Here is a 24,810-nt window from a genome sequence, read left to right on the forward strand (position 1 = left end):
AGTCAATGTAAAAAATCTAATCCGTTCAGAGTCTAGAAAACAACTTTTTAACTATTTCATCGCATAAACCGGATAAAAACTTAATAATAGAGCAGGTCATGTGTAAAATTCTATAAAAACAAACTTTAATTTTCACCAATTTTTAACATCAACATTAACATCTGTACATAAAAATCTCTGTCTTTCTGCCACAGGGCATGTTGGCATCTATCCCAGCTGTCTTTGGGCAAACACAGGGCACACTAACTTTTCAAACCATCCTCCGCTTGCTTTAAAATCATACTATTCAGGACATCTTAACCAAATATGTCTGCATTTTGGCAAAAATAAAACAACAATAATATTAATGCGTCGGTCACAATGAGGAAGACGTATAAGGAAGCGGAGGGTAGTTGAGTGATGCATTCAGTTTGGTTGAGAACCAAATTTCGGTTGTATACCGGGGTATAAAAATATGACATTTTTGGTTGAAAACCAAATGGGATGAGAACCGAGACATTCGAAAACTGAGGTTGACTGTACTATATAATATTATTAATAATAATACATTTAATTTGAAAGCACTTTTCATCGCACTCAAAGACGCTTTAGAAGAACTTAAAATGCAAAAAAAAATGTACACCTGAAGACAAGCATACATAGTTGACATGTGATGTACTGAAAAATATTATAAAATGTAATATAATCAGCAGATTTCTCAAAACCGTGTCAAAGGGCATTTAAGTACAGAGGACCACATACTACAATAACAAAGGTATTTGTTGTCTATTTATTTATTTTAAAAAGATCTTTATTTTTGCTGGTATTTAATACACAACATGTGGTGAATTGTAACGTGAAAGTGTGCATTAAGGCTGACAAGATGGAATAATATCTAAAACATCAAACTCAAAGCAGGGACTGAACGTAAACTTTCCCACATGACTTTGGTGTGCTCAATGTTACCTGTACTTCAAGCATTTGGATGGATACAAATAGACTTGAAAAATTCTGAAAGTAATGGGTTAGGAAACACGCTTGAACATAAAAATCTATTTAAATGTCATGTTGAAGAAACGTCTGTGTAAGCTCTCAGTCGTACAGGAGTGGTCCATCGATGTCCATCCTTCAACCTTCTCATCAATGTTGAAGAAAGACTACTTAAAATGCTTTTTGTACTAAATAATTCGATCGTTTACACGCACCAACTTTTTCGTCACAATTTGGAGAATCAGAATTAGTGCAACTACTCGCTAGTAGATGTTAGAAATGTTAATAGCTGGTTTTCATTTCCACATAAAACACCTGAAATTGGCTGTTAGCTGATCTTTCAACTCGATCGCAGTATATCACAGTGTATTCACTTAGCACTGATGTGAGTTTTGTTCCAGGTAAGGATTCCAAAAAAATTGTGATTCTGAAGCACTGAATTTTAGCACATGAAAAGCTCCGGTTACACGAGCCAAACTCATTCCAGAGATATAAACAAAGGAGGAGGAAAATGCAGCCATGCTGGGAAGAGAACAGCCGGGTGAGAAGGGGAGCTACATTTCATCACCGGGGTAACAGAGTCAGTCCCTACCCAAGTGAGACGTGAAGAGGACAGGTGTTTCATGTTCTGCTGAGCTGCCTCAAGAGGCTTCCTGCGGTGTCTCCATGTGATGCGGCAGAGCGTAAGGTTGGTGCAGGTGAATAGAAGAAAGGACCACCTGGATCGGGTTCACTTCAGGATAATGTGGTAGCCATCACTTGAGTCGTCTGCAACAAAAACAATGGCAGTCAAAAAAAAAAAAATAACACTCAACACAATTGGATTTATAGAACACTTTTAAAAGCCAGCAAGGCATACAAAGCGCTGTACATGGAGCAACAAAAGAAAACTAAAATGGAACATCAAAATATATTGAGAGGCAAAATACCCTTCATCGTATCGAGAACAAAGCAAACTTCATCCTGGAAATTCTGAATCATCTAAAAAAAGTACAAAAGCAGAGAGAAATATTCAAAATGGAGAATGGCAGGCAGATTGCTCACATGTAACAGCAAGTGCACCAACGCATGCAGGCAGATAAGAAGCTCATGAATGCAAATACTTCCAAATGCTGTCGACCTTCATCAACCGTCATTCAGGGTTTTGAATGAGGCCAGATTGCGAACAAATAAGTACACAACTACTGGCTATGCAACCATTAAATCTAAGGTAAAAAAAAAAGGAAATAAAAAATAACAGGACCGCTCCCATCTTTGATTGAATGCCACAGATGGTGGCCAAAGATTAAATATGTTCATATTTGTAGCCTCAAAAGCACTTCTTACAAGGGAGACGTTATGGAAAACAGAGTTTTGAATTGTTTGGATATAAATAGTGGGAAACAAATGTGGAAATTACCCATAATATTTGAGTATTTATCGGGTAAGTCGCTCGACTGGGAAAACAAATATATCTAAAATATGTTCTTCACTAGTCTAAACTCAGTATTCAGATTCATATTGCATTTGTGGAATGATGCAGCAAAATCCACCCGTTTTTATTCATGTCATAGAGCCACCATCACAGTTGCTCAGGTCGCACGACCAATCGCAGTTTAGCGTGCAAACGTCACATGAGCGAATTTAGAACAGGTGAGCAAATGTGTATTCTGATGATTACTTTTCAATAAAATACGACACATAGTGGGAGGGAACTACTAAGGTTAAAAAAAAAATCTGATTTGTACGTTGTCACCGTTTGACAAAATGTTCAGATGATTACCGCGCAGCTTTGTCAAATCAAGAAGCGCACTTCTGTTGAATAGATGACACAAGATGGCCGATATCGATATCTGACACGATCAAATCACTACATTTGTAATCATCCATTTAGCGGAATGATGGATCGTTTCTTTATACCAGGTCAAAGAAAGAAGAGTTGAGGATATCTGACACGTGGTGAATGAGTCAACATCCAGGAGCTCACCTCATCACTGACAAGCACGTGGATACCAGTCGGACCTTGTTTAAAGATCTGGTTGATCTGGCGGGGTGAGATGTTGAAAAGCTGAGCGATCTTTTCTGTCAGCTCGGTAGCAGTTAGCTCCTCCAAGTAGATTGCATGATATACTGAAAGGGAGACAAACAAACGCTGTCAATCAATAATTTGTTCTCTGAATACAGAATAGACAGTGAAATTCATGCTCTCATGCAACAAACGAACAGAATGAATTGTTGAATCAGCTTTAAAGGACAACCGACATCACTTTTTTGTTTCCTAACTGACATCAGAAAAACGTTTTATAGCATGTCAAATACCCAAAGCACGCAGGATGATATTTTTAGTCAAATGCAAAACACCAATAAAAATGACTTAAAGTGTCCAAAAACTACTTCAATTTGAAACCGGAAGTGGCCAGTTTCAGAAGGTCCCGCCAACTTGTTCGTGGCGTCACCCCAAGACGTCTTGCCTTGTTCGAGAATCAAAACAATGGCTTCAGATTTGGAGAAGATGCTTTCTTGTTACTCATCCAGTTATGAATATGATTCAAATAGTTCTGAAGAGGAAAGCATACATTGGGGGTAAATGTAGCACCAAAAAGAGGCAGAAGATGGCGACAAAGCTCCGTGGAAACCGGCTGATTTTTTTTCTTGGAATTTTTGTCAGCAAATATCAAATAGTTGCTCGGTGCAACACACAACGATTCACCATTGCGTTATTTATGTGTTTTCCTTCTAATTTCACCATCAACACAAAGTTTTCAGACCAAACAAAGTACCACAAAATGCATTGACGTGATGGAAGGACTGCTACAATGTGTCCTTTTTTTTCGGTCAGGGGCGTTCCTTCAGTGACGTCACGTACGGACTCGTCACCAACTCAAAAACAAGACTTCCGGAATATTCAGCATGAGTCTGAAAACGTAAAATATAGCTATATGCGGTGGAATCTTTGTAAAATACGTTCAGTAGAAGTCATTTGAAGTGGTTTTACAAATTATGGACACAACTTGTCCGAAGGCGTCGGTTGTCCTTTAATCGTCTTTCATTCTCAATTTCCGAAAAATCTTTCCATCTCCATTGTAAGCTCCTTCACTTTTCTTTTTTACAGTCGGAATCAAAGTAATGTGCACTAACTGAAGAAAGTGATGTTTGCAGTATCTCCGTTCTCATGTTTGATCTGCTGATCGCCGGCCTGCTGCGATTCCTGGCACACGTAGATGGTTAACCTTGGACGGACCACCCTGTCCGCAACACATACAGCAGAAGGATTAAAAAGCCAGATTTCGGGTACCACCAAACGCAAGACTGCAATGGTGTCAAGATGTACTCACCGTCCCTTTAGTGCATTAAATAGTCGTATGCCGTCTGCCGGGCCACAGATTTGAATAACATCCTCCCTGGTCAGCTTCAACAGGTCGGCCCCTGGCGATTACAAATCTAAACTTCACACCGATAGGGAAAACAATCATGCCCACTAAGATTTTACAAAAAAACGAGTCAGTAACGTTTTACATTATGGAACACAAGAGAAAGAGAAATATTAAAGAGGATTGGAGCCCGTTTGTTTTACATACAACGCAATACTAGCGGTCAACGAGTTTGTACCTGAAAAGTTGGTGAAGAGACGACAGAAGGGCGAGAAGCGGTTTCGGAGAAGCCACTGTTGTGCATCTTGTGGCGTCGCCGCAGGTAACAAATTCTTAAAAAGGGAAATTAAGAATTAAATTCGAGAATGGCAGTGAATGAGTTAATTACGACGCGTGTTTTTTTTTTTCTAGGAAATGCTTTCTTATCACTTGAACTTACGTCGGCTACTTGAACAACAGGCTCCGGCTGGTGACTTGGTGATCCATTTCTAAAGAAAAAAGGGATTGAAAAAAAATGGAAGGAGTGTGTTAGGAAATAAGAAGGAGCCACGGGCACGAAATGGCGCCAAGAAGACTTTTCACCCTTCTGCCACTGAGAAACTGTTGGGTGTGCTGTTGAAGCCCGGTGACGGACAGTTGTTGGCGTAGGTGACCTCGGGCCAGGGGGAACACTGTCAAGAGTCCAAAGGTTCTGTTAATGCATCAAGTGGGCCTGTTGTGCATTGTGGGGCCCAAGGCTGCTGGTCCAACAAAACAAGGAAGGTTAAAAAGGCATTTAGGGAGCTGTTCACAGACTGATTTTTTTTTCTCTTTAGAAACGATGTGAAAAAAGCATTTTATTTCCTGTACAGTAAAGTCTCGTGATATCGACAGCGGTTATATTGATAGGACTGCTTATTACGATACTATTTTAATTTCCCGGCAAATTTCTAGTCTTTTATGGAAAATTAGTTCCGGTTAGTACGATACATGCTTATTGCGGTCATCTGGTTACTACGGTGCCCTTTTCATCTCCCACCAGCCATTTTGCTCTGCTTATATCGATACAAAAGCAGCTTTTCAATACAGTACCACCATTAGCAAAATCTGTATCTGTAACACTGTTGGTCACGTGACCAGCTTTCGTGTCTTGCACTGTATAGCAGAGCCGCAATAGCATCTGAAACATACTGTAGTCTTCTTATATAAAGTTGTTCAACACCAATTTCAACCATGGGGAAACGTAAGAATTGTGATATCGGAACCAAGTACAAGGCAATAGTGGCTGTGGAGGAGAATCCAACAAGAATTGCGAAAGAGTTCGACGTGCCGCAGAATACTTTATCAACGCACGTCATGTAAACGTTGCAGTTTTTGTTTTCCATACATGTATTTAATTGTGTTGTATTCAGATATCTTTTTATCGCTTGCAATAATCACTGTTTTTCATACTGTATGTACATGTTGGCGTTGGTGCTTTCTCTCGTGTGTATAGAACAATGTCGAGTGCTACTCAGAGTCACGATTGCAAGAGTGCGTTATGAAAATAATAAATGACGATTTTATTTAATGCATAGGTTTATTTTTCACTTGACTACAGTACAAAAGCATGCTAGATACACAATCCATGAACTCAAGGAGAAAATGACATGCCATATCAAAGATCCCCCATTTATTGCCCAGTGTTAATGCAGTTCGGCGCAGGATCGGATATATCGATAGTCCGGTTATATCGATATTTTTTCCCACTCCCGAGACAATCAATATAACGAGACTTTACTGTATATGATAGTTCTCCATGTCAAGCACTTTGTTACAGCTTCAACTGTTGTTAAAGCGCTATATGAATCAATATGTATTGTATTGTCATTTTTGAAGTGGTCCATTGGCTAATTTTTGCAAACAGCTGACTCGGAGCAAGAGGTGAGTACACAGAATGTGTGTCATGTCAATCATTTTGACAACAACAACAATGCAGCCATTAAGATTTGATCAGGACGCATTTCTGCGTTGCTATGAATAAAGCTTTGATTTATTTTCATGGCGATCAAAGAAAGGTTATTCATACACCAACCTCTGTGAGGATGGTGGTTTCATACGAGAGTTGATATTTTTCCTTCTCCTGCGGTGCCCTCTTCTCCATCTTTTCCCTGTCGGTCTTCTGCTTTCTGTCCGCACCTTTCGGCTGAAAGAAGTGACATGGCAAGTGGTCAATGGCTTTACTGACGCATCCATATAAAGCGGCAAATGAGTGAATATTGTCTCGTCGGGGGCTCTCGTCATTCTGCTCATCACCTTGAAAACTTTGACCTGACAGGAGGCGGAGTGGAGGTGCTCGGTGTACTCGCTGCTCTCGTTTTCTTTGAACGTGTCGATCTGGATGCGGAAGGGAACCCCCTTTTCCCCTCCATGTTTGCGCATGGTAAACTCTGTGCTGATGCAGTGAACCTTGAAAACCAGACAGAGGATTTGATGCAAAAACGACACGCCCAGTGTGACAAATCATTACACTTGGTCGTACACAGGACAAGCGCTGTCCTGGGTGGTTCAACACATCCAGATGTGAAATCATCAAGGTTCTTAAATGTGTATCTCAGGGTCAAAAATGATTTTCCATAGAAAACTCTAATTCAGCGATTGACCTGAATAATATCCCCCATATGCGTCGCAACGATACCAAAAAGAGGAAGTGAATCAGGGTGCTCATGCTACCTGGATAAAAACGGAAGTTCTTTTTGACGGTTCCCAGAGGAACTCCACAGTGTTAAGCTGAGTAGGGTTAGCCCGTGGGTCGATCATGCCGACTGACATGGGGATATCTGCAACAGATCAATACGCGACAGCCTTTTAACAAAAAAAGCAGGGCAATACTGTATCCGTAGCGATTGCTAATATTCGCCGGTAGTAGTTTCAAGACAACGGTGAGTGGTGCAAATACTTTATACCCATTTTCACTGTCCTCTGAGCTTTTCTTCAACGGTTTCTCTTTTTTTCCATAAAAGGAAATGAACAATCTGTTCTAATAAGATCTCTTTTTCTCATTCTGTGCCATTCCGGAATTTATTCTGGGATTGAGAAGCTTGACCTGTGGGGCCATTCCCGAAGTCGTTCGGGTTTTGGTTTTTCTTGCGGGGGGTGCGGATCAGACCTCTGACAATGTTTTCCCCTCCCACAAGGGGGCAGCATTTGTCTTTTGTACAGCCGCCCCCATTTCAAGCTCAGATGACTTCAGATCCATATAGTTTAGGAGTGAACTTTTTTTTTATGATGAATAAAGAGAGTCTCGGGTTTCTTACGCTGCATTGAATGATTATGTAGTCCTGACACTCAATATTGTGTGGGTCCTGCAATTTGAGTGAAAATGACAAAAAGTGGAGTGGACACATTTTTGCACATGGTCTGGCAGTGAATGAATGAATTAAATCTACAAATGCAATTGTCCACGGCAACCATCAATGAGCCTTCAACTTTTCCAAGACACGTACCCAGGTCTAGAATGCGGTCCCCGGGCCTGTTCCAGCGCCAGCCCTCTAGCTGCTGGTGCTCAGTGTACTGAAGTCGGCGGTCGTGAAACACCACGCGAATGATGCTCTGCGTATGACAGACATTTGCATTACTACAGAGATTTGCATTAAAGTTGCCCAACAGGTGGGAAAAGGAATTCATCGATGAAGGAAAACTATTTGGATTTTGTGCAGAATCCAATGATGTAATATCGATATTTGTTACCCTCAGAAACAAATCTGGATACCATCATCTAAGATTACAAACCCATCAAATAATTTGGACCAGAGAAAGTGAAAAATAAAAACAAAACAATTAATGCCAAATTTTCATCAGTATATCAAAGGACAACCAACGCCTCCGGACAAGTTGTGTCCATAATTTGTAAAATCGCTTCAAATGACTTCTACTGGCCGTATTTAAAAAAAAAATTCCACCGCATATGCCTATATTTTACGTTTTAAGACTCGCGCTGAATATTCCGGAAGTCTTGTTTTTGAGTTGGTGACGAGTCCTCACCCTACGACACTGAAGGAACTCCCCTGAGCGAGAAAGGACATACCTTGCATCACCTCAATGCATTTTGCGGTACTTTGTTTGGTCTGGAAACTTCGTGTTGATCCGTGTTGATGGCAAAATTAGAAAGAAAACGTATAAATAACGCAATGGTGAATCGTTGTATGTTACACCGAGACAACTACAGTAAAGTCTCGTTATATCGATATTCAAGGGAGTCCGAAAAAATATCGATATAACCGGGACTATCGATATATCCGACCCTGTTTGCATGTAATTTTCTCCGTGCGTGCATAGAAATAGTATCGATATAACCGGGACTATCGATATATCCGATATCGATATAACGAGACTTTACTGTATTAGATATTCGCTGACAAAAATTCCAAGGTGAAAAATCAACCAATTTCCAACGGAGCTCTGGCGCCATCTTCTGCATTTTCTGTGACGCTACACATCAGTCTTGATCACTCAAAATGACCCGGAAGACCTTTAATCGATTGTAAACATTAATGCTTTCCTCTTCATAACTAGATGCGTAACAAGAAAGCATCTTCTCCGAATCTGAAGCCATTGTTTTGATTCTCCAGCAATGCAAGACGTCTTGGCGTGACGTCACGAACTGGGGGCGGGACTTTGTGAAAATGCCCAATTCGCAGTTCAATTTTTTAATGCAGATTTTGGACACTTTAAGTCATTTTTATTGGTGTTTTGCCGTGTTTTGGGTATTTTAGATGCTTTTAAACATTTTTCTGATGTCAGTTAGGAAACAAAAAAGTGATGTCGGTTGTCCTTTAAGCAGATATTTTAACTGGTTTTAGTCTTTTTAGAGAGAAAAAAATATGTTGATAAGAAAAAAATGAGACACAAACATCAAATAATTGTACAGTGGCACTTTAGTAACACACCTTAACCATTTTACCAGAGATTTCCGGAAGTTCACCAATTTTCCGATTATCAAGCATGATCATTTCATAGGATTGCCCTATAACGACAAGTACACAGGGTATTAAGAACACATGGTCAATAAAGAAGGGATCTCTGATCTAAACTACGGTAACCCAACGTTGAAAACTATCGATTCTGTGACATTGGTTGACTTCCAACTTTAGGCGCTGGTTTCGCTGTTGAGGATCCAAATGAATCAGGAAATAGCTTCAAGAGGCCAAAGACCTGATGAGACAGTGCTAAGCGGATATAAAGACACTTTGATGTTGCTGATGATTTGGATTGGATTGGATTTGCCTTTATTAGTCTGACAGTGGAGAAATTTACATTTGGTTTTCTTTATTAAAATAACCTGAATAGTTTGGTCTTTGGATATCTTTTACAAGATACATACAGAATCATTTTGCATTGGAGAGATGAAAAACCCTCATCTTAAAGGACAATCGACGTCTCCGGACAAGTTGTGTCCTTTTAAGTCATTTTTATTGGTGTTTTGCATTTGAATCAAAATATCATACTGCGCGTTTTGGGTATTTTACAGGCTATAAAACATTTTTCTGATGTTAGTTAGGAAACAAAAAAGTGATGTCGGTTGTCCTTTAAGTCACCATGCTTTCAGTAGTTACCGTATTTTTATTCAACTGTACAATCAATTTGTGAAAAATTAACGTTTCCTATTTTACTCACACAAAATGCAATACCATGTTGAAAGTATGAACATTTAATCAGGAAACAAATGAACAGGTGGGAGCGAGAATATTTTGCCTTTCATTTGGAGAACTGTTCGTCAGATAATTTTGTCGTCTGCTTTGAATTTTTCTTTCATGAAACTTTGGCTTAAGGCCAAATTCCACCAACAACGGAGATTCACTTGTTATCCAACTTTCTGCAGCTATCAGTCACACTTGGTGATTCAGCACCTTACAAATCGGAATCGCCATTATGTAATGTATTAACTACGACGACTGTTACCCGTGTGCTGACCTTGATTGAGGTAGGTGAGTGTTTCATCATGCAGTTTCACAGCTGGCGAGGTAGCGGCACACAGAACATACTGAAAGGGTAGGACCTTGTTGTCAGTGTCTGGAGGCAAGTTGGACTCCTCCTGTTTGAAGATGGGCAGGGCGAGTACATCGCTACAAGTCAGACAAACACACAACAACTATTAGTACATTGACATTGACGCAGCGCAACGTAAAGTTTAGCACCGTCACGTAGTTCAGTGAGTAGCTGGCTTTAAAGGACAACCGACGCCTCCGGACAAGTTGTGTCCATAATTTGTAAAATGGCTGCAAATGACTTCTACTGAGCGTATTTTACAAAGATTCCACCGCATATAGCTATATTTTACGTTTTAAGACACGCGCTGAATATTCCGGAAGTCTTGTTTTTGAGTTGGTGACGAGTCCGTACGTGACGTCACTGAAGGAACGTCCCTGACCGAAAAAAAAAGACACATTGTAGCAGTCCTTCCATCACGTCAATGCATTTTGTGGTACTTTGTTTGGTCTGAAAACTTTGTGTTGATGGCGAAATTAGAAGGATTAGATTCGCTAAGATTTTAACCTCATTGTCGTCAAATGAGTGGTTAGTAGCTTTTAGGTGCAATGGAGATGGAGATGGAGATGGAAAGATTTTTCGGAAATTGAGAATGAAAGACGATTAAAGGACAACCGACGCCTCCGGACAAGTTGTGTCCATAATTTGTAAAACCACTTCAAATGACTTCTACTGAACGTATTTTACAAAGATGCCACCGCATATAGCTATATTTTACGTTTTCAGACTCATGCTGAATATTCCGGAAGTCTTGTTTTTGAGTTGGTGACGAGTCCGTACGTGACGTCACTGAAGGAACGCTCCTGACCGAAAAAAAAGGACACATTGTAGCAGTCCTTCCATCACGTCAATGCTTGTTTGGTCTGAAAACCTCGTGTTGCGCCAGAAGAGAGCGTCCAAGATCCATATAAGGAACTTATCAGCCTGTGGAAACGCAAGACACTGTCATGTCTACAAGAGGTCGCCATTTTCTGCCTCTTTTCTGGGACGCTACATTGCAGTCCAGATGCCTCAAAATGACACGGAATAAATTCTTTAATCGATTGCAAACATGTATGCTTCCCTCTTCAGAACTATTTGAATCATATTCGTAACTGGATGTGTAACAAGAAAGCATCTTCTCCGAATCTGAAGCCATTGTTTTGATTCTCCAGCAATGCTAGACGTCTTGTGACAACCTCATATTCCAATGACAAAGTGATTGCATCAGCAGAAATATTATGACAACAGTTATGACTACACAAGAGCAGTTTTAGGATCAGTGTCTTGTAGAGTGCACATAGCCACAGTACCTCATGCTGTATGCGCCAGCACCGAGCTCCTGACCGATGCCCGACAGGCTGGCATCAAAATCCTGGACCAGTCCGGACTCGATGACTTCATCGGAGAGTGGCAACTTCAGAGCCCATGCCATGATGACTGTGTAGAAATCTCAATGGTGTTCGGTTCTGATAGCACCCTCGATCAAGTTTCAACCTTCGGCGAAGAACACTAAGTTACATAACTGTAGGATTTTTTAACCCCCTAAAATGGGTTTTATGGCGAAAAATAAAAGTTAGAACGGGAAAGAGTGGAGCATTGAACTTTCGCCCGGGTGGAAAACAATGCTTCACACAACACTATTAGCCACTTAGCAAATGACTTTAATTTGACCATTTAGCGGTCTGCACGGGTTACCTGACAGCGAAGCGGCTTGCTAATGGTGCGAGGTTATAGTGCCATCACGTCGTGTGCCGTTGCTTCGGTACGAAAATAAACATGTCGAGCTCGTCGTGCTAACCAGCTAGCAACAGCGATCCCAACAATTAGTGATTTCTGACCTGAGCTCCCTACACGAGGTCTCGCAGTGAAATTACATCATTGACAACAAGCATTTCGTTAACCGTGATAAGACCAAAATGGTCGAACTTTACGTTCCTTTTGTTTATTTATCCATTTTAGGAAACGGAACTGACGTAATTTCCGTACGTGGCTCTTCTTCGTTATTTTTTATGCACAATGCTGTTGCCTACCGACAATGACACCATTTAAAACATTTCCACACAAGAAGGATCTTGTGTAGTTTGCATAGTGAGAGTCGATCAGTGCTTGCGGAAAAAGTCTCTGGCTGGAATGATTGTTCGACTACGTATTTTACCATTTTAGAATTACAATAAGAATTATTTTATTGAGTAGGTTTTTTGTTAACATTGTATAACGATGTTAGTTGTAACGTCTTCATTGTTTAACTTATCTCATTAAACTATGTTAGATTTTTTTTAAAATATAAATCCCAATCAAATCTCTGAATATGGGAGGACACTGATTCTTTGTGGTGACCCCTGAAAGGAAAAGCCAAAAGAAAAAGAACAGAGAATTAACATGCAATATTGTATTCTTAAAGTATTTTACACAATTTAACTTCTTTCAACGTCATCCATAAAATGTGTCCCACCTGTCTGTTTGAAACATCCAATGCTGCCCTCAAGCAAATGTTTTTCTGCACCCGCACCAATTTCAGTCAATCCAAATTTAACCATTATCACCAAAAAAAGATCAATTGGCACAAACTTGAACATGTATAACAACAAAATAACAATAATTACTTTGTAAAGACAGTTTATTTACAATTTACACCAAACAAATCCTCACTTCTTGCAAAGACTTGCCTTTCCAGTCAAGCAAAAGAAGTGATATATACCATATTTCTCTTATTTAGTTTTTTCATATAATTTACTTGAATGTTGTTTCACAACATTCAAGTAAATTATATGAAGAAAAAAAATTATATGAAGCACACAGCAAGCAGAGCGAAGCTTATTTAGTGTCTACTAAATGTGTGATCTCTGAATCTGAAAAATAAATTGCCTATTGCATGGTATTTTGTTTTAATCATCTACCATGATTCATATTTAATCCGCATAACAGTAACTGCTATTTGTTGAGAATGTTGCTACATTTCAATATCAAAAGACTGCAAAGTCAGAAATTCACAAAGCCCCTCAACATGACTGTAAGTTTTGCAGTACAAAATAATTCATAAAATGTTTGTACCCATTCCGAGGTTAATAAAGTGCAAAGAATCCTTGACAATTTCCATAAAAGTTGAACATAACTGTCAGTAGCGGGAAGGAAAATCCTACAGCACATGCAACACCCCCACTTAAGTTTACATTACACACAACTCATACGTAATTGCATCAACTTGATTTATAGTGGCACCATATTTATCGAAAATATGTTCCTGGAGTAGGGCGGTTTTTAAAGTTAAACTGTTCCATCATTTTTTTTTTTTTTGTAATAAAAGAATACATCTGTCTTTGAGATGAAGAGCAAGGAAGGCACAAAAACAAGCAATGTATTGTGAGGAAATCCTACAAGTTAAGGGCAAATTGTTCATAAGTTTCCATTATTGGTAATATACGCAAATGCCATAAAATGAACTTGGGAATTGGAGCATCAACGTCTAGTATGAAATTATTGATTAAAAATAATCATATATTTTTTTTAAAAATCAACACAGTTGACTTCAGTTTTTATGATGATCAAAAATCCCAAACAGATGATTGTGCTTGACGGGTTGCAGGATTATCTTGTGGCTGCACTGACAAGTATGGACGTATGGAATCGGCAATAAACATGATATAGTTGAACCTCTGAATTGAAGTATTTTCATCCATCTGAGGGTTAAACTGTCACTGGATGGATGCATGGCTTGAGGAGCTGGCGACAAGAAGAAAAAAGCGTCATCGCAGAGCGCCAATGTGTATGCGGAACTGTCGTGGCTTGGAATCCAAGCGGATTTACGTGGGACAGGAGAAGTGAGACAATGTCTATTCGTCAATGGCTGCTACAGCTTTGTGTTTGCTTTCAACTTTTAGCTTGTAGCAGACGTGCACATTCCCCCATGATGTCCCCGATCAACTGGTGAAAATGATACTTTGATTTCATCTAGAACTGCTTCATACAACAGCAGGTGCAGAAAGTGCTTAATATTTATTGATTGTGTTGTGTCTCATTATTTGTTATTTTGTTGTTTTGATTCAAGATGGCGCTGCAAGAGTGGCTGCCTTTACAGCAGGTCCTGTCTTTTGTTTTTCTACTTCTTCCTTTCCTCTTACTTTCAGCACGTTGCTGCTGTCAAATGTAAATTTCTCCACTGCAAGACTAATAAAGGATAATCCAATCCAATGCAAGTATTGGCAAAGGAACTGTGTAACATTCTTAACTGTTATACACGTGTAAAATAATGTTGTCAGTGTAAAACAAATGTTCTACTTTTGACACCAAGCGATGTCAAAAGCTAAATAAGCCCTATAGCTCTTCTCTTGATACAAGCTAACCAGGGTTCTTCGATGTCATCTTGCATTCTGATCTTTTGTGCAACTTTCGCAGGTGGTTTTCCTAAAAAGAACATTGGTATCTTCTACATCAGAGGTTCCACTGTACTCAAATGTAAACAATAATGCCGTTAAACACATTTATATGACTTACCTATGTGTTATCATGAACAGGAGGACCATGCACACACACACTTAAAGGACAACCGACACCTCCGGACAACTTGTGTGCATAATTTGTAAAATGGCTTCAAATGACTTCTACTGAGCGTATTTGACAAAGAGTCCACCGCATATAGCTATAGTTTACCTTTTTAAGACTCGCGCTGAATATTCAGGAAGTCTTGTTTTTCAGTTAGTGACGATTCCTGACGTGACGTCACGGAGGGAACGCCCCTGACCGAGAAAGTGACACACGATGCATTTTGCGGTACTTTGTTTGGTCTGAAAACTTTGTGTTGACGGCGAAATTAGAAGGAAAACACAGAAATAACGCCATGGTGAATCGTGTGTTGCACCAAGACGACTATTTGATATTCGCTGACACAAATTCCCAGCAGACAAATCAGCCCATTTCCAACGGAGCTTGGGCGCCATCTTCTGCATTTTCTGGGACACTGCATGCTGTCCTTGACGGCTCGAATTGATATGGGAGGACTCCTTTAATCGATTGCAAACATGTATGCTTTCCTCTTCAGAACTATTTGAATCATTCATGTAACAAAGAGGGTACAATCGCTTAAGCATGAATGACTCTGTGTCTTTGTGATGTCATATTGTCTTTGTTATTTAGTTTTTTTGTTCTTTTGACTTCAAGATGGCGCCGCGAGAGTGGCTGCCTTTCCAGCAGCTCATGTATTTTGTTTTTCTACTTTCATTCCTTTCATCACTTTGCTGCTGTGAAATGTAAATTTCTCCACTGCGAGGCTAATAAAGGCAAATCAATCCAATACAATCCAACATTCATAGCTGGATGAGTAACAAGAAAGCATCTTCTCCGAATCTGAAGCCATTGTTTTGATTCTCCAGCAATGCAAGACGTCTTGGCGTGACGTCACGAACTGGGGGCGGGACTTTCTGAAAATGCCCAATTCGCAGCTCAATTTTTTTCAGCTTTAGCACCCTTAAAGTCATTTTATTGGTGTTTTGCATTTGAATGAAAATATCATACTGCGTGTTTTGGGTATTTTAGATGCTATAAAAGGTTTTTCTGATGTCAGTTAGGAAAGAAAAAAATGGTGTCGGTTGTCCTTTAACCTTTGAATCAAAAGACTCACTTCAGTCCCCTATTTGCATGGAGTCTTAGATGATACGTCACTTCATGTTCTTGTATTTACAGCCACATTTGCAAGATTCCCATTTCTACTGGACCTGGAAAATGTTAATCTTGCTTGTGTTTTTCAGTGTTTGTCGCCGGTTGCAAAACCAAACCCGCACTACCTCTCGGTCATAGTTCAGCTCCTTTGAGATTTCTGTGATCTCCTGGCCAGTCGGCAGTGAGTTCTTCTCAAAGTAGGAGTTGAGGACTTCGATTGCTTGAGGTGTAAAACTGGTGCGCCGCTTGCGTTTCTTTGACGGCTCGCCGCCGACAAATTCCATCAGGTTCTGTTGGCCCTTTTGGTTCCAGTGCTCGGCCTCTGCAAGCCACTTCTCCAACACTGGCTTCAACTTCTGGGCACTCTTTGGGGTGATGTCCAGCTTTTCAAATCTGTTGCAAAACGATTTTGTTGAAAATTTTCAACAAATAAACACATTAAGGACCTCTCTATTTTTTTTTTTCAATACGTTTGCTTTAACGTTGCGGCAGAAAGGACGGATGAGAAAAATTATCCCGTCATTATATGACACGACATTTAATATTTCAAAAAATGAAAACATACAGTACTTAATAAGTTTTTTTTCAATACTGGTCAACGTTTTATTTTACAGTTAGTTCCAAAAATCACTCTGATGACTGTTACAAATGTGAAAATCATTGAAAAAAAACATAAAAAATATTGGCCCAGAAAAGTTGCTCAAACAAATGTTTTCACGGTTAGTTTTTTTTTTTAAATGGTGATGAAATCTTGTGAAAATATTAGTGAATACTTCATGGTCGGAGCGTATCCCATTTGTTTCTGCATTTGCATAACAACAAAGGATACATTTTTAATGTGGTAGGACTTTTGCACATGAGTTTTACTCTGAACTTTAAAGGACAACCGACACCTCCGCAAAAGTTGTGTCCATAATTTATAAAATGGCTTCAAATGACTTCTACTGAGCGTATTTGACAAAGAGTCCACCGCATATAGCTAGATTTTACGTTTCAAGACTCGCGCTGAATATTCAGGAAGTCTTGTTTTTGAGTTGGTGACGAGTTCTGACGTCACGTCACGGAAGGAACGCCCCTGACCGAGAAAGCGACACACAATGCATTTTGCGGTATTTTGTTTGGTCTGAAAACTTCGTGTAGATGGCGAAATTAGAAGGAAAACACAGAAATAACGCCATGGTGAATCGTTGTGTGTTGCACCAAGACGACTATTTTATATTCACTGACACAAATTCCCAGCTGACAAATCAGCCCATTTCCAATGGAGCGCCATCTTGTGCATTTTCTGGGACGCTACATTTCATCCAGATGCCTCAAAATGACCCGGAATTACGTCTTTAATCGATTGCAAACATTTATGCTTTCCTCTTCAGAACAATTTGAATCATATTCATAACTGGATGAGTAACAAGAAAGCATCTTCTCCCAATCTGAAGCCATTTTGATTGTCGAGCAAGGCAAAAAAATGGTGTCGGTTGTCCTTTAAATGGTCCATTTTCCTTCTCAATGAGAAAGTGTTCAATGCTCTTCCCCTGTTTATAAAAAAAAGATGAGAATTTACCTGCAAATGGCAGATTGACTATAGGCCGGGCCCTCTGTCGCAGTCAGAGCCTGTCCCACTTGAGTCTGCGTCAGTCCCAACGAGAGCCGACGGATTTTGAAATTCTTGGCAAACTCTCGGATTTCTTCCAGATTGATGCCTTCCTCGCTGGTAGCGGGTTGGTGGGTCTCTGTCAGAGTGGGTGCAATACATATGGTACAGAAAACTTCAAAGTGCATCATACGGAGTGATGTTTGTATCGCAGGAGCAGATGTACATACTGCTGACAAGCTGGCCCACTTTTGCCATATCGCCACAGGTAACAGGGAGCGATGAAGACGGTGAGCTGGTGCTCTTGAGTAATGACGTCTGCGGAACGATGACAACCGGCATTTGGGTGGCAGCTGTTGCCGGTTCCTTGTGCGGGATCACGTACAAATGGGACAAATCAGACATGTGCCATGTGAAAAACCCTTTGAGACACAGAATCACTTGTACCTGCGAGGTTAGTTTAGAAGATGCGGCTGTGACGGCAGGTTTGGGAAGAACAGTGGCGGGAGCTGCTACCGCGGCGGCTCCATTGCCAACTGTCGCAAACATCTGACCCTGGGTGTTCAGGAGTAACTGCGGGGTGAGCGTCTGGACCTGCAGGCCCTGGAGGGGGAGGGTTGAAGTGGCAGCCCCCGCAGCCAGGGAGGCGGGGTTCACCAACAAAGGAAGAGTTCCTATCACCTGGGAATGTTGTAAAACATGGGTAGAACGCCAGCAAAAATAAAATAAAGTCAAACAAAGCTTCTGGTTAGCACACGTGAGATAAAGCGTCAAAATGTGAGTGACTGACAATGTATCGCAAGTCACAATGTGTACAAGTAAAATGTTCTCTTCTTTTGTATTTGAGCTAAATTGTTGCGTCCCCAGATTTAGATCCGGACCAACCTGTCCTTGTGCGGTGGTCAAGATCTGACTGGTGATGCCTGCCATGTTGGACATGGCACTGGTGAGAATGGGACTGGAGGTGAGGGAACTCAGAAACTGTGAATGCGCCCCCAGCGATGCCGCGTTGATCTGAGCAGAAGAAAAAAACATGATGTTTTGAATAAACGACTGTAAAAGTAAAAGGTTGCGCGATGGTAATAGGGGAAATGTCCTTACAAAGGCGGGATTGATAGCGAGTCCTGCCGTCTGCAAGGCAGCCGCCGAAATGTTGGACTGGCAGGGCGTAGCTGAGGGTGACGTGGCCTCTTGAGCAGCCGAAATGATCGCGGCCGGTGTCGACTGAGATGTCAAGCCACCGCAAGGTTGCTGCAAGGCTGTTTGCACTGACTGGATGGAAGCTGCTGGAGGCTGGAACACCGCCTGCGTGCTGCTTTGTAGCGGAGGCTGAACTGAATTTAGAACCGTCGCAGCTGTGTGGAAAATGACGAAGAAGAGCTCAATCAAAAAGATAGTCAAAATCTTGGTCCGTATTGTCATCACGAGGCTATGACTTGCACGACTACTTTCCAACAAGCAACACGTTAACGGTTTTCACTGTGAATTTAAAGGACAAGCGACGCCTCCGGACAAGTCGTGTCCATCATTTGTAAAATGGCTTCAAATGACTTCTACTCAGCGTATTTTACAAAGATTCCACCGCAAATAGCTATATTTTACCTTTTAAGACTCGCGCTGAATATTCCGGAAGTCTTGTTTTTGAGTTGGTGACGAGTCCTCACGTCACGTCACGGAAGGAACGCCCCTGACCGAGAAAGGACACACTGTAGCAGTCCTTTCATCACGTCAATGCATTTTGCGGTACTTTGTTTGGTCTGAAAACTTGGTGTTGATGGCGAAATTTGAAGGAAAACACATCAATAACGCAATGGTGAATCGCTGTGTGTTGCACTATTTGATATTTGCTGAGAAAAAATTCCTAAGAAAAAAATTAGCCAATTTCCATGGAGCTTTGTCGCCATCTTCTGCCTTTTTTTGGGTGCTACATTTACCCCCAATGTTGCCTCAAAATGACACGGAATAAATTCTTTAATCGATTGCAAACATGTATACTTTCCTCTTCAGAACTATTTGAATCAAATTCATAACTGGATGTGTAACAAAAAAGCATCTTCTCTGAATCTGAAGCCATTGTTTTGATTCTCCAGCAAGGCAAGACGTCTTGGCGTGACACCACAAAGGGGGCGGGACCTTCGTAAACTGGCCACTTCCGGTTTCAAATTGAAGTAGTTTTTGGACACTCATTTTTATTGGTGTTTTGCATTTGACTAAAAATATCATATTGCGTATTTGACATGCTATGAAACGTTTTTCTGATGTTAGTTAGGAAACAAGAAAGTGGTGTCGGTTGTCCTTTAAACTTGTCCGACAGTATCAAAGCATGTGTTGACCCACATGCACCATTCAAATCGCAATTGGCAACATTGTCAATGTTGAGCGCGGCGATGATCATTACCTTGAAGTCCAGCAAAGGGGAGCTTAAGGAGGTTTGCCGGCTGGGTGGCGGCGGCAAGTCCCGACAGAGTGGCCACATTGGTCGTAGGCAGCGTGAGAACAGCCAGACCCCCCGGCCCACCCATGGAGCCTGCCATGCTGATGGGGATGAGCAGAGGCTGGCCTAGGGAGCCTGTCTGGGTCAACATGCCAGTCATCAGGGTGGCCAGATTTTCTTGGGACAAAATCTGTGGGGTAAAATTGCACAATAAATCAAATGGTGTCAGTACACTCCTCAAGTCCTGCATACTGTAAAAATAATGTCCTATACTTATAAATTTGGGAGCTAAAGGAGATAAATTTGAGTTGGAACAATTCTTTGTTTGTGTACGTGTGAGTGTGCATGCGCGCACGTCACGGACGGTTAGTTGGCTTGAAAAGTAGATATTTGGTCAAAAGTGGTTGGGCACCCGTGATTTACTGAAAATTAGATCCGTTTACAATTTAGAAAATAGATGTATGGATAATATTCAGTTTAAATAGATCGTAATTCTTTAGGCAATTCTCAATAATTAAAGGACAACCTCCGGACAAGTTTTGTCCATATTTGTAAAATGGCTTCAAATGACTTCTACTGAGCGTATTTTACAAAGATTCCACCGCATGTAGCGATATTTTATGTTTTGAGACTCGCGCTAAATATTCAGGAAGTCTTGTTTTCGAGTTGATGACGATTCCTGACGTCACGTCACAGAAGGAACGCCCCTGACGAGAAAGCGACACACAATGCATTTTGCGGTACTTTGTTTGGTCTGAAAACTTTGTGTTGATGACGAAATTAGAAGGAAAACACAGAAATAACGCGATGGTGAATCGTTGTGTGTTGCACCAAGACAACTATTTGATATTCGCTGATACAAATTCCCAGCAGACAAATCAGCCCATTTCCAACGGAGCTTGGGCACCATCTTGTGCATTTTCTGGGACGCTACACATCAGTCCTGACGCCTCAAAATGACCCGGAAGAACTTCTTTAATCGATTGCAAACATGTATGCTTTCCTCTTCAGAACTATTTGAATCATATTCATAACCGTTTTTATTGGTGTTTTGCATTTGACTAACAATATCAGCCTGTGTGTTTTGGGTATTTTAGATGCTATAAAACGTTTTTTTTCTGATGTCATTTAGGAAACCAAAAAAATGGTGTCAGTTGTCCATTAAGGGTGTGCCTGAAACACGGGAAAATATGGTATTTTACTTGCTAGTCAATCACCTTTGTATTAACATGGTCACTTTGTGTCAATTATATGTAAATACATGTGTTGTAATATAATTAACTTAGCATACATTGGATAACATCTTATACCTGAATTCTAGAATATGGTGAGTATTAACTGATCCTTAATAACTTTCTAAATAATGAGAAATTTGACGAACCCGCTGTAAAATCTTTGTATCAATAAGGTGTCACATCAGTGAGTTTCGGGATCAACCTTTCCTTTGTAATTTCTTGACCACAGTAAAGATCTGTCGTGTAAAGACCTCAAGCGATACCTGTGGGCTAGCTTGCAACGTGACAGGCAAGGTGGCCGCGGGAGGCTGTGGCAAGGACACGTTGGTGGGGACAGTCGGACTGAGGTTTCGGACGGCATCAGATGGCGTCTCTCCTGACGCCGCTTGCTGTTTGCCAGCTCCTGCAGGAAGACAACGGCTGCCGCATTTCATTGACGTGCAAATTGAAAAGCCAAAGTGTGGCTTCATCTTACCAACTCCCTCTGTGTTCCGGGGTCCAGAACGGTCCTCCCGTGGTTGGGCCTCCGCTTCCTCATTTGTGACCTCACTACTCGTCCCTTCTTGTACCGATAAAGGCAGAGACACATCAACCTCAACCTCGAGCACGCGTATCGTCTCATGGCCAGACATCACGATGACCTGAAGACGAAGGGACGATCCAGTAAGAAATGGAAGATGCGCATTTTATTCCGGTCTGCTGAGGTAGACAAAGTACAAAGCTGAACCACGGTCGTGCGGCACCCATGTGAGACCATTACGCTGCATCATTCAAGAGAGGTCGCAAATATCACGCTTGGAGCTTGCAAAGCTTAAGCTGAAAGGATTCCAGTTGAAGATAAATAGAGGACAATGGCAACAAGCGGCAGAGTGCTCAAGGCAAATTTTCAGCTGCCACACAACTCAGAGTTGGGAGAAATGTGAGGAAGGAAATAAGCCTCTCAAATCTCACCGCCATGGTGGAACTGAACGCGTAGCACTTAATGCGGCGATCTCACAGCAATTTTCCAACTATTAACAATCACTCCAACAATTTACTATCATGCCCATCACTGCTTTACATTTATGGCAAACTCAACAGGAAGTAATTGTGGCACAGAACTCAATTCATAACAACAGTGTTTTAATGTCAAGGGAACACAAAAGGTTGCTACGTGAGATGAACCACGTAGAGAGAGAAACAGAGAAGAAGAGTGAGAGACAGAGAGAGAAAAAGAGGGAGAGATATAGAAAGAGAGAGACAGACAGAAGGGGATGCGCATCTGGTTGCCTCCAACAGGGAATTTCAAGTGGCAGGTTTTAAATGGCATAAAAAAAAAAGACTTCTGCACTCAAAACAGCTAAAGGGGGACAAATGTTAAAATACTAATGACGGGAGAGCATGAGTACAGCAACATAAACAAAGAATGGTAAGCACCAGCCAACAATGTTTTCTTTCGAACATCCATTGGCACACCAGTACAGAGCAATCCTTCCCATCCACCAACAGCTGTTTTTCAAGGATCCCAGCCAAGGGAAATTAAAATAGAGGAAAATGAAATAGATCAGCCGGGGTTCAAGGGGGCCGTAAATTGAGGAATGCAAGATTGCATATTAAATATCTGCTAAATAATGATACAAATACCATTTATTATGTTTATAGAGGTTTTTCACCAACTTTGGTCATCCCCCATCAGGTCTTATTCAAATTAGTTAGTTTAGTATTAGAAATGATAATTAAAATCATGGTATTATTACAGGTCAACAGTAATAAACATGCCCTGTCATAATTTCCTTCATTAGAATCATAACTTATGAATTTGAATGACTCACCAGCTAGTTTGTAATGCTGCTTTTTTCTGTGCATGTTTGCTTCCCTCACAATGCCGCTTGAGCGACAGCCAACCTTTGCCATCATAGTTGATCACTTTTCCATCGCAAAGACTGCAAAGGGCTTTCCCGGGATTTTTATGTTTATGTTGTATGAAATCTGAAAGCGGGCATCCATCGACTTGTTTTTCTAATTTCTAATTCTTTATTAGTCCATCCAGAGGTGTCACCGTTCGTGTGCTTTCCCGAGCGAGCAATCACACGGAACACGTGTTCAGTGTTCTGTATATGTTCTGCATGTAAACCCAAGCGTCTGGAGCGGTAGGTCTTTGTATAACGAGTTACCTGCTCGTTGACAGCAAGCGGAGCATCTCTGACAGTAGGGTACTGGGACGTCATGGCTTGGCTGAAACACCTCCTGGGTTGCAAATAAACAGTCAAATATGTCTTTTTTGAAAATACTAATTAATTTTCATGGAAAGGTTTGGTATTCTTGGCTATAAGGGACTATTTGAGGGACCTATAAACAGGCCCCACTGTGTTGCACTTGGTTGCAGAGGAGATGGGGGGGCTGTATGATTTCCACTGATGACAGGCACGAGGCGAAGGCAAAAATTGAAAGGCAAAAAGAAAATCGGGGGGGGGGCGGTTTACCTGTCACCGAGGTACAGTTCAGACATGTGGATGTGCCAAAAGTTGAGCGGGTGATAATGGTCTCGCCGCCATGCGCCACCCTCCGTTTGAACCAATAAAAGTCTCGTCGGTCACTTTAGGACATCGCCATTTGACTGCCATATTCGCCGTTATCAATCGGTGCCTCTTTATCATAAATATATAAATTATGCTAATTGCGATATTGCATATTAACCCGAACTCGTTTCCTGCCGCAATTTAACTGCTGCGCGCGAACGAGGTGACAAGAGTCGTGCTTTTGATGATTGTTTTTTTTCTTCTCATTTCTAAAGAGCAAACTTACCGGTTCTTAAAGATCCTTGTCACAGTTTGGTTCAGTCGCAGCTAATTAAAAATGCATCTCAGCTCCCAGACAGGCGCAGTGGCTGCGCACACAAAAGCCATTTGCATTGATAAGAAGGAGGGCTGCAATGTTTTGGGGAATCTGGCCTCTTGTGTCGCCTCGCCGCGATGCCAACACTTGGGCTCATCTCTCCCACCCTCCAAAAAAGGCTTCGGGCGCCTCACAACCTCCCATGTGAGGAACAAAGTCGGTGGCAATCGCCAGAAATGTGCCCTTTTCGCCACTACGTCATGAACATAATTTATGCAAGAAAAAAATCTTGCATTGAAAATGTCTGCCGCGAGTTGAGCGGCGCCGAGGCGCCCTTAAAGGGCCAGCGCACCAATTATGGTCCAGACAAGGGAGCTTACAAGCGTTCACTCTTCAAGTGCACATCGGGATAATTTACTTTTGCTTTGCTTTGCTAGATTTATCACAGCAGAGGCCGTGCAAAAAATACAGGCGATACTTTGGGTCCCATTTGGGGTTTAAATTTTGGTTTTACGATACAATACATTCTGATTTGTAGAGTGCTTTCACAACAGCTTAAACTGTAACAAAGCGCTGAACAAAACAATTGACATCAAGTAAAATAATCACAACACATAACATTAAACATGGTCACTCGTCCAATCTGAATCACTCACATACACTTTGTTGTTTAAAGTAGTTTGATCCATCAATCCATCCATCATCTATCTATCTATCTATCTATCTAACTAGTATTTATCTCTATCTATCCACTCGTCAGCTCCACCAATGATCGGT

At 41.1% G+C, this 24,810-nt stretch overlaps 2 protein-coding genes and 1 long non-coding RNA gene across 4 annotated transcripts in view; 1 reads left to right on the forward strand and 2 right to left on the reverse strand.

Annotated features, from left to right (window-relative positions):
* The window catches only part of LOC148904124 (uncharacterized), a 388,679-nt gene that overhangs the window by 357,502 nt on the left and 6,367 nt on the right, over positions 1-24,810 (forward strand). The window lies entirely within an intron of this gene.
* tfcp2 (transcription factor CP2) lies at positions 120-12,268 on the reverse strand. The gene is made up of 16 exons (XM_089014535.1): positions 12,003-12,268; positions 11,618-11,801; positions 10,251-10,402; positions 9,227-9,303; positions 7,784-7,889; positions 7,011-7,117; positions 6,594-6,746; positions 6,373-6,483; positions 4,902-4,990; positions 4,759-4,807; positions 4,558-4,651; positions 4,284-4,374; positions 4,087-4,193; positions 2,936-3,078; positions 1,899-1,950; positions 120-1,737 (listed from the first exon to the last, which is right to left on the reverse strand). Exons 2-16 carry the CDS (start codon positions 11,737-11,739, stop codon positions 1,700-1,702), a joined length of 1,491 nt encoding a protein of 496 aa, XP_088870661.1. The 5' UTR covers positions 11,740-11,801; positions 12,003-12,268; the 3' UTR covers positions 120-1,699.
* On the reverse strand, positions 12,907-24,721 carry pou6f1 (POU class 6 homeobox 1). Of its 2 annotated transcripts, XM_089014581.1 has the most exons (11): positions 24,004-24,712; positions 23,373-23,445; positions 21,695-21,860; positions 21,483-21,622; positions 19,949-20,174; positions 18,652-18,905; positions 18,436-18,564; positions 17,998-18,231; positions 17,781-17,916; positions 17,521-17,689; positions 12,907-16,352 (listed from the first exon to the last, which is right to left on the reverse strand). In XM_089014581.1, exons 2-11 carry the CDS (start codon positions 23,424-23,426, stop codon positions 16,007-16,009), a joined length of 1,854 nt encoding a protein of 617 aa, XP_088870707.1. In that variant the 5' UTR covers positions 23,427-23,445; positions 24,004-24,712; the 3' UTR covers positions 12,907-16,006. The 2 variants fall into 2 exon arrangements, with proteins under 2 accessions (XP_088870707.1, XP_088870698.1); XM_089014572.1 differs by having other exon boundaries at positions 17,781-18,231; positions 24,004-24,721.

Source organism: Hippocampus bargibanti, linkage group LG01, assembly GCF_051943395.1.
Source record: "Hippocampus bargibanti isolate YZ-2025 linkage group LG01, ASM5194339v1, whole genome shotgun sequence".
Lineage (NCBI taxonomy): Eukaryota > Metazoa > Chordata > Actinopteri > Syngnathiformes > Syngnathidae > Hippocampus > Hippocampus bargibanti.